The sequence below is a fragment of the Ictidomys tridecemlineatus genome, chromosome 1, assembly GCF_052094955.1.
Source record: "Ictidomys tridecemlineatus isolate mIctTri1 chromosome 1, mIctTri1.hap1, whole genome shotgun sequence".
NCBI classification, from domain to species: Eukaryota; Metazoa; Chordata; class Mammalia; order Rodentia; family Sciuridae; genus Ictidomys; species Ictidomys tridecemlineatus.
The window spans coordinates 93,235,611-93,249,378 of NC_135477.1; the positions used below are offsets into that span (position 1 = coordinate 93,235,611).

The 13,768-nt window shown below is 34.2% G+C and overlaps 1 protein-coding gene across 4 annotated transcripts in view; it reads right to left on the reverse strand.

Annotated features, from left to right (window-relative positions):
* Positions 1 to 2,933: 2,933 nt before the first annotated feature.
* The window catches only part of Hapln1 (hyaluronan and proteoglycan link protein 1), a 65,059-nt gene continuing 54,224 nt past the window's right edge, over positions 2,934 to 13,768 (reverse strand). For all 4 annotated transcript variants that reach the window (XM_005315665.4, XM_040272806.2, XM_040272807.2 and 1 more), the window contains 2 exons: positions 8,467 to 8,769; positions 2,934 to 6,503 (listed from right to left, as the gene is read on the reverse strand). In XM_005315665.4, coding sequence (XP_005315722.1) covers positions 6,214 to 6,503; positions 8,467 to 8,769 — 593 coding nt within the window. In that variant the 3' untranslated portion in view covers positions 2,934 to 6,213. The remainder of the gene's footprint in view (positions 6,504 to 8,466; positions 8,770 to 13,768) is intronic.

Here is a 13,768-nt window from a genome sequence, read left to right on the forward strand (position 1 = left end):
AACAATATACCCTCACTGAGGACAAAGAAAGAATTCTTCTCTCTGATCTCTTTCTCTTAGGTTATTTTGTTTAGTTTGGTTATGCTTTGTTTGGTTGCCTTAATTCTCTCCTCTCCTCTACTTTGTGTTGACTGTTTTTGGTCCAAGATCCTAATGTAGAGTTCACAGTGAACAGGAATATAGTTCTTTTTTTTTCTGAGATGTAATTGGAATATCAGAAGACTTTGACCTCAATGTGGAGTTCAAATTTTTATGCCCAGAATATTTTATACAGTTATTGTTTTATCCTTTAAACATCTGTAATTTTCACCGTATGGTTTGATGTCAAGATGATATGTGAATGGTTTAAAATAGTTTTTACAGAAAGAGTTACTGATGATAATAGTACAGATAAATAGCTTATTAGACACATATTCCCTAATATAACATCAACTATCTCCTGAAGAGGAAGAACAAATCAAAGTAATTATATTTATGTTTTAAAAATATTCAACGTTAGGTCAAGTCCAAACTACCTTCATGATTTTAAAAAGAATGTTACATTATGAGCTACAAATATCAGCCTAATCATGTATCAATGGAATGGCTTTGGTTCCCATTGCCTAAATTTGCTAAGACCCTGCCTGTTAAAGACCTTGACTACTCTGATGGCTCATTAGCATCAATGGGCATGCTAGTCAGTGTAGAAGTGAAGTGGCTAAAAAACTCTGCTGTCCAAGCACTGCCCTGACAATAATCTTGGGAAGGGACTCTGGCTTCGGTGTTTTTCTAAGGCTACCCAGGTGACTCCACTATGCTGAACAGGCCAATTTAACAGATTACTGGACTTTCATGAACTCTAAACTGAATGAATGGTTTTTAATAGTATTCTTTCTACTAGAAAAATAGGATTCACTTCTCAGTCATTTGAAATGTGCCTCTCATCACAGGAGGAAGCATCTTCCCAAAGAGTAAGGAAGAATCACAAAAGACATTATTTATCTTTCAATGGGCTTTACCAATCATTCCATGCAAATATGTTTATTTATCAGACTAATAAATGAGTTGTTCTGCAGCTCTGTGTTTAGATTCACATGCAAGATTCTCAGCATCTTCAAAGAAAAGCGTTCCAAAATTTCTAAAACCTCAAACTCAGTTGCTTTTTATCTTTTTTCTGCTCCCTACCTATGTGTGATTTTTGACAGGTGGAATTTGCATTGATCAAAATCAAAGGGACAATTTTTTAAAGGCAAAAAATAAAAATCAAACAGATATTGCAAGCAGGATGAAGATCCTTAGAAAGAAAAATATTGGAATACAATATTCTTAGAACTCTATTATCTTCCAGGAATCTTGTGTTTCTAATTAGAGTGAATAGTTTCATTATTAGGTATAGTGGAGAATCTGAGCTTTCTGTCTATCTTGGGGATACTTTCCCAAATAGATAAGAGCCCATCCTGCAATAGCAGAGTCAACTTTTACTAGCAGAGGAACCAGATGCCAGACAACCTCAGTGAACAAGAGGGTAATAGTTAAACTGAGAAGGAAAATTGCTTGATTCATAGAAGACATGGAATTTCACCCTGGGCTGACCCAAAATGTCTCAGATGGTAAGTGGCTATGGATGTGACAGAAGTTTACTGGCCTAAAAGAAACACAAAGAAAATGAATAAACTTGATTTGCTTTTTAGTGGAAAAAGAAGTGTGTGCAATGTGTTTTCTTCCTAATATTGGGCATGCAACCTGTTTTTAGGGCCCTGAATATACCACCTACAGAGAAACAAAGGCTGAGAACCTTTAAATAATCCTACATAAAAGGCCCAAGGAGCCAAGATATGAAAAGAAATATTATGTCAGTTTCTTCATAGTTTATGTTCTTTCTCCTGCTCCCCAACAGTCTTTTCCTTTTACACATGGGGTCATCAAGGACAGTGTTCATTCTACTGAAGAATAGTTTTAGTTTTAAGCCTTGTCACTGGGTAGGGAACTAAGGGCTTCTTCATGTCTGAACAGTTTATTTCATGATGCTTTTACTTAAGCATCATGAGAGTTCATAAGACTCTTCAATATAACTATCAAACAAGTCTTCCTATGACCAGGCTGCAATTATACATGGAAGTGGCTGCAAAGTGAGCAAGATCTTCACTGTGTGAAAACACAAACCCTAAAATAAGTTTTAATTCACATTACCTTTGGGATGTGTTCTTCTCCAAGCCTGTATAGTGTACTCCTATGGGGAAACTTTTGAAAAACATTTTTTGTTTGTTTGTTTGAATGTCAAGAACTCAGACTCATTAAGGAGTGTTTTCATGCAAATCATTGCTCCAGCAAGATTCTTGTGCCCAAGAGTCTATTCTACATACCAGGAAAATCCAGAAACTACTTTTCCTGTTGAAAATTCAAAGTAGGGATGAAAATACAAGAAAACATATTCCTCGCTGTTCTATACTAAAGAAAAAAAACTTTACCAAATCTCTTTCTTTTAACTGAATACTCATGAATGGTGTCATAAGATAAATTTCTGGAATTGCTCACCTGGTGAGCAGTATAAAAGAGAAAATTAAAAAGAGAGCACTACTGATTATTTGTGTGTGTGTATTCCTATTCCTTTTTCAACCTTGCAAATATATATATATATATATATATGTGTGTGTGTGTGTGTATACATATATATACACACACACATATATATGTATATATAGATATATACACACACACACATATGTATGTGTATATATATATATATGTATATATATATATATATATATATATTCCTTTTTTAACCTTGCAAAAATACTAGGAAATACAAACAGCTACATGTTTACAATTCAAACTCAAAAATATCATAGGAAGGATAGATTTTTTTTTCTTGAAATAATGCATTTACAGAGTTTGACACAAAGCAAAATAGCTGGTTTTACAACTCAGAAGAATCAAAAGATACTGCAGTAACACAAAATTGACTTTTAATGTTTGTTTGCCAGTTCATTTTATCTTACAGAAAATGAAAACATTTTTTAAATACAGATTGTTTCTTCTCTTCGAATTTGCACTAGTAGGTATTAAATGCCTTTAAATACTGGTTTTCTTTGTGGCTTGATGACTTCTGTATTATTCATTTCTTTTGTTGTACACCATTGCTGTTCTGGCAGTAGAGAGCTATGATACAGTTAATTTTTCAACACAACTATGTCAGTTGTCCATTGATCTTTCTTGGTGCATTCTATACTACAAACTGATAACTGATTCCCTTTTAATCCTCCCCTCTTTAGTGGTCAGCTACTCCATAAGACCACCATATTCTTTGGAGTACTGAAATCAAGAAAGCCAGTATGGCTGCCAGCAACCAAACTGGAAGCTCCATTGAGTCTACTTCTAATTGCCAAAATAACAAGCCACTATAGTATTGCATAAAACAAAACTTTAATAGGTACCAGCCCCCTTTCTATGAGAGAAAGTTTAAGTTTACAAATGCCGTCGTTAGCTAAAAATTACTGTGATAAAATATGGCAGCAGTCATTCAAAGATGGCTTCCAGTGTTAATGTGACAACTTGTTTTCAATCTTAGTACTGTGTTTGTGTATGAATTACTTCTTTTTATTTGGATTTCAAGTGTGTTTCAGTGAAATTTGTAAATATATTTTGCTCCTTATATAGATCACAAGAGCTAATTATAGATAAAATGATGGAAACAAGATTTTGTAACCCAGCCTTCCATCTCTTTTGCCTGATACTTTTGGAATTATAGTCTTAAAAAGTAATTTCTGAACTAGTGCTTGTTATTCCACCTTTATTTTAGGTATTGTACTAGGAGATACTTTTCTTTCTCAAACATTTTCAGTGAGATACCTTGGGTAATTAAGTAGGAAAATATATATCTGATGGACAAAATAACAAAATGAGAACATTAAAAAGACCCCTTATTCAATTAGGAGTCCAAGAAGAGTGAAGATTTACTTTGGATAAAATAAACAATTTAAAATTCTGCTCAGCAGTGTTTGTTCTGTTAAGATTGTTTTGTTTTCTGAGCATGGGGGAATGGTGGGCAATTTGTAGAGGTTTTAATCAGTTAACGGTCACTATAGAGATTTTGATCAGCACCAATTCCTATACTTATAAGTATTCAAAAGTTAAGAAATGCTGCTATGCTCAACATTATAAAGGCAAATTCTGCAACAATAACTGAGGACTACATATTTGCTTCAATAGAAAGTTTTCCCACTTAACATTTCTAATAAGATTTTTGTAATATAGGTAATAATTGTTCAAGTATGACCTTTTTCCCAGTAAGCTAACCCTCATGCTTAAGGTGTTGGAGTTGCTCCTTTGGAAATAGTCCCCTCTTTAAAAAATATATTCATTTTATTCTAGACCACTCAGGCATCTATCTATACTTTAGAAGTATGAGTTCTATTTATAACAGCAATGTTTGAATTAAACCTCAGAATCTCTTTGGATTTAAAGTTTTGCATAATTTGCATATCCAAACTAACTTAAATATGTGCATGCATACATTGCCATCCTTTATTATTAAAGCATCTGAAATTTTCAAATATGCTTCTGATGAAAGAAAGGATCTACTTTTATTTACAATATTTTGTCTAGATAATATATGAATATAGTTATGGTTTCATGGACTTCCAATTGTTTTATACCTTCCACACACATAACTCTATATTTATAGAGTAAATTTATTAGAATTATTACAGAGCTTTAAATGCAACCACAATCAATTCAGGAAACAGATTTATTTACTCATGTTCATGGGAGAAAAATCTACATAAAAACATTCATGAAAGCATTCCAGCTATGTCATACTTGGATTATTATACTAAATCCCATTTATTAGAACTCATTGCAAAACAATGGGAAACCATGAAATGTAATTTGAATACAAATATTGGTCCCTGTGGGGTCTCAACATGTCATAAAAATATAGGAAAAGAGAGCTATATTTAAGATTGGAGCTGTTGATATGGAAAGTTGTTTTTCTGAAGTTGGACTTAACTTTTCATTTAAAGACAAGAAGATTTTAATGTAAATTGTTGGATGACAGCTTTAGCATTTCACTTATGCCCAATGATGACCAGCAAAGAAAGAGACACTGACTTTGTTTTCTATTTGGGTGAAAGTTTAGAACTATATTGTTGACTTTTTCCCCCAAAAGTAGGCACCATGTAGGATTTGCTGTGTATATTCAATAGAGATAATAAGAATTTTGAAAGATGGGTCTTTGTTTCTTGGTTAGGCAAGTATACAGTAATTAATTCCTTCTATGATTTAACTTTTTTCATGTAATGTAAATAAGAAAGAAATATTAAATAAAGTTATTTTTATAGGATAATAATGTTTCATAGGCTAACACAAAATCAAGCAGCTAATTTTATAATTTTTCTGTCCAGCAGTTTATCTATGTAACTGCCCTGAGTAGATGCTAAATGCTGCTTAGCAAAGGGCCCTTAGAATTTAAATATAACTCAGTAAAGCTACTCAAAAGATAAAACAATTCTTCTGAGACATGTGTAATTTAATTAGAAGAAAGTAGGAGTTTCTTAATGGTTAAATATCATTTGCTTATTTGAGTCTCATACTACATATAAATGGGGTTATTAGGGAGTTTTAACTGTGCTTATTACTATGCATTTGAATCCATATGAATTCTTTTTGGTCAAAAAGGCAAAATTTTTAGAGTAAAATACTGGAGAATTGAAATATTAACTTTTAGAAAAGTGTAGATTGTTCCCTTGTGAAACTGAGTTTTGTGCAACCTCTCAGAATCTCAATTTATGTAAAGAAGTCTGTATTTCAAATCTGTTGCTCTAATTTTTTTCATCATAGTGCATTTCAAAATTGTAGAAATGTGTAAAACTTGTGCTTATGGAAGCTGCTGTTCTGAGTAGCTTTACATTCTTTAATTTAATCCTAGTACTTTTCAAGCTATTGCATGCTCTGCTCATGAAAGGATACTTTGTTGGGATGATGTAGCTTAAACATTTTGGCTCAAAAGCCTCCTTATTGTAGAGCTTCCCTTAAAATTATATTAATTTATAATATATATTGAATGATAGCTTTACAAAAACAAATTCATGAATTGGTTTTTATGAAAATGACTCTTTACAGTAAGTAAAAAAGGGTTGTCACAGTTTTGGTAACTTGCATGAGTTCATACTGGAAAAAAAAAAACCTTTCACATGTTCTTAATGACTTTAAAACAGATGCGCTCTAGGCGAACACTCAGTTGTATGCTCTGAAGCAGTAGACACCATACAGCTTATGCTTTTTATCTGGGAAGCCCACGAAGCGCACTGCCGCCTCAGTGGGACTGCAGCGCCTTCTTGGTCTAGAGATAGGGTAGCGAACGCTACCATCTGCCAACCAGCCAGCATCGCAGCGGTCATAGCCGAGAAGTTTCCAGGCAGCAAATATCTGACCCACTTTGGCAATCTGAGCACCATCATTGAGACAAGCTTGCACAGCTTCATCGTAGGTTAGCTTGGTGGGGTGGATCAGATAGTAAAAACGGCCTGTGGAGGAAGGAGAGAGACAGATCAATGGGCTTGTCTGCAATGGAGCCACACGAAATGGAGGGAGAAAAAAACAGAAGTGCTTCTCAATGAAGGGAGTTGTAAAGCAATATTTGTGATGTTTCTGGAATGTTAGGATTGTCAATTGAATGTAATATCCCTTGGTCGCTCTCCATTAAATTCATCTTTCTCCTTGTCCCTTAATGTGTGTTCAGATATGCTCTTTATAGCTTTAAAAAGAAAAGGGAGATGACAGATGCAGTTTTTCTTAGCTAATTAGTGACTAAAAGGGCCCTTCTGTGGCATTAGAGAGGACAGAATCCCATGTTAAAAGCAAGGGCTATTTAAATTCTAGCAGTAGCAAGACTGAACCCCAGTACAAGTTTCTGGAGAGGCGAAATTTGAATGTGAAAGGATCAAAAAACATTCCTGACATAAAAAGTCCATTTGAGAAAATCAAAAGCCCTCAAGTTCTTTTCATTACAGGTATCAATAAGACATTATTCTCCTTCAAAGACTACAGTATGAAAATGCATAAAATACAGGAAGTCACTTGCCACAAATAATACATACTCAGAATGTAAACCTAGTCTGTGTTCCCTGACTAGTAAAGAAGATGAATTCATTGATTTTATTCAGCTTCCTTCTTTTGAGCCCTGACACTTTGCCATTTCTCAGTTTCATAAGGAAGACAAGTTAGTCTTTAACCATTTCTTGCATAGTGTTAATTACTGAGATACTGTTGGTATGTATTAAATATACATAAAAACACACTGAGAAACTTCTCTGTCATCTCAGTTTCAATTGGAAAATAATCACCTTCTTTTGTTTGATTACATTTTATGATTGACGTCCCCCTGACCTTCATTAAATACAGGTTATTGAAGTATAAATTGATACATACTAGTTCTTTCTGGACTGAGAGGATGTAATTTGGAAAAAAAAAAAAGTAGAGACCACAGGAACATTAATTAGTTAGTTCTGTCATCTATACCAGAGGTCAGCAAACCACAGTGCATAAAGTCAAATCTGGCCTCTTAAATGTTTTTGTAAGTGAAGCTTGCTGGAATACAGCCGTGCATCTACTCAATATTGTGTGTGGCTGTTTTTGTGCTACAATATAATAAGCTCTGTTGAATAGATGCAACAGGGAATAAATGGTCATCAAAGCCAAAAATATGTACTATTTGGCTATTTGCAGAGAAAGTTTGTTGACCTTCATTCATTCTGTTTTCCTCAAAGTATCAATGGGAACCTAAAACATGAAATGATGAGACCAGGACTTCCTTCGTGGGTATGTTACCTGAGCAGTCCCTTGGGCCCCATGCTAGATTCAGTGCTCTGCAGTCACCATCTTAAAATTCTCAATCATTTTTAAAATGATTGAGAATTTTCGTTTTGCACTGGGCCTTACAAACTATGTATCAGGTTCTGGATGGGGCAAGAGAAGGGCTGGGATTGGATGAATGTAACAGATGTGTCATTAAAATCGATGCAAACTTTTTTTGGCTTTTGCTTCCAATTTCATCCTTATTATTATTTTTTTTTTTTTTTGCTTATTCCCCTTGATCCTGGGCTTTGCTGATCATCATATTATAATTGAGAAGGGGAGAACACGTGTGATACAGCAGCTCTCTTTTTTTCAATGGAGAGAACCATATCCATGGAGGATGCACAGTGGCAGCATTACCTGTGGCAATAAGAAATGACCCCCATACCATGTGATAGTTTCAAATATTTCATTATAAAAATTGGACACTAAAACCTAGGAGTATTGGAAATATGCATTTTTTGCTTGACTTGTGTGGATATTTTTCAAGAACTCTTAATATCTTTTCAAACTAAACCAATAATTCAAAGTTTTTATTTTTTTAAGGAGGTAATACTTTAATAGCCAAATGTAGTATTATAATGCAGCTTGGTCTCTGGGGTAGGAAAGAAGGCAGTGAAGTTCATATCTTACCATTGAAGTTGGATGTAAAACAGAAAACATCATATCTGCTTTTATCTTTATCCCAGAACCCATAGTTCCTGACGCCGGGCACTGTATTCTGGCCCCCACAGGGCTCTCTAGGTTTTGTGATGGGGTATTGCACAGACCCATCGCTGAGCCAGCCGGCATTACACCAGTCCAGCCCACCCCGCCAGGCATCATAGAGCTGGTCGAAGGAGGCAATCACAGCATCCTGGTCCAAACAAGCCTGTTGCGCCTCATGAAAATTGAGATTGTAGCGCCCCAGTCGTGGAAAGTAAGGGAATACCACACCTATGCAAAAGAGAATGTAAGAGGTCATTAGTAGCGCTCGTGCGTGCGCGCGCGCACACACACACACACACACACACACAAAAAAAAAAAACCACCACAACAACAACAACAACAAAAAAAAACCTGAGCAAAATCACTTCACTGATGACAAAAATACTAGAATCTCCATCAGAAGAGGTAGTTTGGGTTAATTGCAACAGCTGCCCATAGTTTCTTTCTCCTTCAAACAACCTCTCAGGCCTGAGGATCTCATGATTTGATAATGAAGGGATTGGCTGCCTTTGCTAAGAATTTGATTCATGCCTTAAAACCCTTCTTTCTAAAAATGATTTGTCTGCAGTCCCAATAGTCCTCCATAAGCACTGTACTGGTTACTAACCCTGTAACAAGTAACTACTGAACTCTTTCCATCTAGGGAAAATCCAATATTAAACAGTAAGAGTAGCAAGAAATAGAGTGCTTGGAGATAGGGTATTTATTAAAATTTACAATGTTATTCTTAGTCATTATTCTTGGAATTAGTGATAAGTTTTACCTAGTCTTTGAAATGTATAAAAAACATGCTAAATAATTCAAATGTGTGTGTATATTACATATATGTCTATGTGTTCACATATATCATATATTATCATATAATAGTGCTCCTGTTCTCTCATGACTATACAGATATATACACACACACACACATATATATACAGAGGCACATACGTGTTCCTAAAAACTTGCAGACCACTTAGTGGGATTCTAATTTAGAGAACATCTAAAGGGAATTGCATATCTGACAAAAAATCTAATTAATGGTCTTATTTAATATTAATAAGATAATTTTGTACAAGGAAGTATTCCCCCATTAAGCACTGTGGCTCTTTTATCTGTTTCAACTTTTAATGTAGCCTTTAATGTTATTGTTTTACTGTCCTTGAAAGGTACAACTAAAATGGGAGCTTTAATTTAAAAAAAAATACGGATTTACATAATGCAAACTGAAAATAAGGTTTAAAAAAACAATTTTACTATGGGTATATTTTTTTTAAAAAAAGCTTCCCTAAATTTGTCCTAAAAGTATGATATAGGCACAGCATAGGCATCTTTTAACATCTTCATCTTACTTAAGAAATTAAATATTAAAGAATAAAATTCCTGGGTTGGGGATGTGGCTCAAGCAGTAACACACTCGCCTGGCATGCCCGGGGTGCTGGGTTCGATCCTCAGCACCATGTACAAATAAAATAAAGATGTTGTGTCCACCTAAAACTGAAAAATAAAATATTTTTAAAAAAGAATAAAATTCCTTAACAACTGAATATGGTATTACTCAGCATTTGACTTTGTCTGGGAAGATACATGGTTTTCAAAAGCATTTCTGTGTCAGAGTATCTCTCCCATAGTTAATGAAATAATTAATTCAGAGTGATTATGTTTCTAAAGTGATTAAAAGTGATTTGTATTTAGCATACGAAAAGCATAAGCTTGTGCAACTGAGTAAATTTGGTGGGTTATGTCACTTATACCACATTCCAAGACTGTGGACCCTATTGAATATGACGTACAATTCATGGACAGCATAACCAGTACACAGGAAATATTTTCTTTTATAAATTGTCCTGGAAGACTACAAGAAGAAATTTCGTAGCCGAAAATAAAGTCTAAATCCTGAAGGACTCTGTAGGACACGTTTGTCCCACTAGAACAGTCCAGCTGGCACTGACCACAGGAGGCAGATATCCAAGAAAGCTTCCTGATTTCATTTTGCTTTCTCAGGTTCTTGGCTGAGGGATCTATAAGCTGGATGGGAGCCAGAGGAAGAAGGAAAAGACTCTCTTGGTTGCCACTGACTCCTGCTGTGGCAAGGGGGAGAGAGAACCTGGAGAAGGCTCTATCTAAGAAGGTCTTTGCCCAGGCTCCCAGCTAAGAACCCAGTGAGGGCCTGGAAAGAATTTCTCTGCTTCTGCCCCTCATGACTACTGTCTTCTCTCCTCAGCAGCACCAGGAATGTGCAGGAAAGGAATATATTCCATTTATCTAGTAGTGATGTCTTTGGAAGCTAGAGTTCAAGTGACAAAAATCTCAAAAGTATTTTAACCTGAAGAAAGACTGAAGCAGTGGAAAAATGGGATATTTTTATTTTATAATAATTTTAAAGAACAAGAAAACCCTTCAGGTTTAAATCCACTGTAGTGTACTATGGTAGATTCTTATAGAAATTAGGGGAACATTTTTTTTTTTTTAGTAATTTCTCCTTGACTAACTATTGAATGTTACTGAAATATGATTAAGGTCCAAATCCAGTGTAATATATTTTTCTTTGAGTAGTTTTCAAATTTCATATGGTTCCCTACAATTATCTCCTAAAGTAAAGTGAAACCTCATGTTAAAATTTTAGTAATTTTCAACAATAGCATAAAATGTAAACTTACTATTGTATCAATTTAAAACTTTTATTTAACAAATTTTAAGTAATGTTTGATGATGCTGGAAAAAAACAAGTTCCAAGTAAAACAATATCAGTTTCTGTGCTTTAAGTTTTTAAATGTATATTCTGCATATTTACTTAATTTTATTTCCAAGTGGTTAATAATTCAACAAACTTAATTTCAGAATTCTTCTTATATATGGAAAAATGTGCAATTCCTACAGCTGAATTATGAGGTTCATGGTTGCTTTCATGAAGTGTTATAAAAATAAGAAATGTTAAACTTTCATGGGTAGGAAATAAGGGTTTAGGACTTTTTTTCCAAGCCATATTTGACTCATTTTTCCTTTGTTATTATGTCAGACTATAATCAAAGTTCTTTTATTTTATATGAAAGGCTGGTATATATCACTGCAAATGGGATTAATAAGATGACACATCACATGGGAAACAATAATAGTAAATAATATGAAGAGCTTAGTCAGTTGAAGTATATTTTGAGGATACAGTCTTTAAGATTCATAATCACACAGCCCAATTGATTCTTTCCTCTTTGTTGGCAAATAAAATTTGTTAGGCAGATGAAGGGTTTTCCTGTTCTAATACTCATAAAATTTGTTTTCATAAAGTAAATATTTCTGGTAATATAAAGGACAGAGGCCATGTAGTATAAATAATTGTATCCCCCTTAGTGCCTCTTATAGTGCCTAGAAGCACTATGCACATATCTGAAGTAATTTTCTGTTTCTGAATGTTCCAAGACTATATGTTTATATGCCTGGTTCTATTTTCACTAATAGAATATTAATACAATGGACTTCTAATCTTCCCATAGGGAGAGGGGATGGGAATAGAAAAAACAGTAGAATGAATCAAGCATATTTTTCCTATCTTTATATATGAATACATGACCAAGTAACTCCACCTCATATACAATCACAATAATGGGAACTTAGTTGGAACAAGTTATACTTATTCTATGTATGCATAATATGTCAAAATACACTACTGTCATATATATCTAGAAAGAATAAATAAATAAAAAAGAATATTTATACAATGAAAGATTAGAAGAGCAAACCTCTTGTTTTTAATATTGTTTATTGTATTTATTGATTGTTGAAATAAATTCTGTAACCCTTATTTCACTGTATCTCTAGTGACTCTTCTTGTCATATCTATCTATCTATCTATCTATCTATCTATAGCTTATTCTTTGTGGCATGCTGTTTGTAGCAATGTGGTTAATTGGTAATGATAAGAAGATTATCCTATCAAAATTCTATACTCTATAAAGATTTGTACTTCAAATGAAATATCAAAAAGTACAATGATAAGTACAAGAATAAGATAAAATTCATAAGAATAAAATTTGTAGAATTTTGGTCAATAACCTGAGGGAAGTCTCTACACAGTATGGAACAGACAATCAAGAGGCAGCAAATTATATGTGTAACAAGTTGAAAGCAAAAAAGACAAACATTATGGCTATCATTTATTAGCCTATCAAGGGTCCTTTGATAAAGCAAATAAGTTCTGAATATTAAGTGACTGTCTTCTCTAAGACAATTACTTCTTCTATCCTGAATAATGTCAATGTTCATGGGTATGAGTGTAAATCAATAAAAACTGGAAGTACAGTTGGGCGCGGTGGCATACACCTCTAATCCCAGTGGCTTGGGAGGCTGAGGCAGGAGGATCCCAAGTTCAAAGCCAGCCTTAGCAAGATTATAAGCAACTCAGCAAGATTTTCTCAAAATTAAAAATAATAATAATAATGAATTTTAAAAGGGCTGGGGATGTGGCTCTGGGGTTAAGCATCCCTGATTTCAACCACTGGTACCAAAAGGAAACCTGGAAGTACAAAGCTGCCTGCCATCAGGAACCAAGAACTGGAACAAAGAAAGATCAGAAAAGTTCACAGAACTATGCTTTACAGCATTGTGCAATTATTAGACATATAAAGCTAATAAGTCTCCTAACATGTGACGGAATTCTGTGGAATTCTATGGGCTTATGGGATTCAGAAGGACAAATCTTCAGTGACCAGATGGGTAATATTTCAAAAGCCACAAATCTATCTAGGAGCTGAAAGGAGATTCTAGCAAATTCATACCTATAGTTTTTTAAAATAATTTTTAGTTTTATTTTTTAGTTGTTGATAGATCTTTATTTATATGTGGTACTGAGAATTGAATCCAGTGCCTCACACATGCCAGGCAAGTGCACTATCGCTGAGCCACAGCCCCATACCTATAGTTTTATAGAAGGAAATTATTCTATCAACACAGCCAAAATTCATTCCTTAATGTAAACTACTGCAGAAATTCAGGAAAAGTAAGATGGCTTGAGATAACATAAGAAACAAAGGAAAAATTTCCCCCAGATATTGTGCACAAAGGAGGCAAGGAAGGGAAGGACAATTTTCATCTATAGAGCTTAGCACATATGTTAGCCTTTGAATCTACTGAATGTATTACATGTTCAGGAAATGGAATTCCTCTCCAAAATGGCTTAATCAGTTGGTATTCAATGTCTAAGAGACCCTGGGCTATTAAAAAAATTATTTCTTTACAAGAATATTTA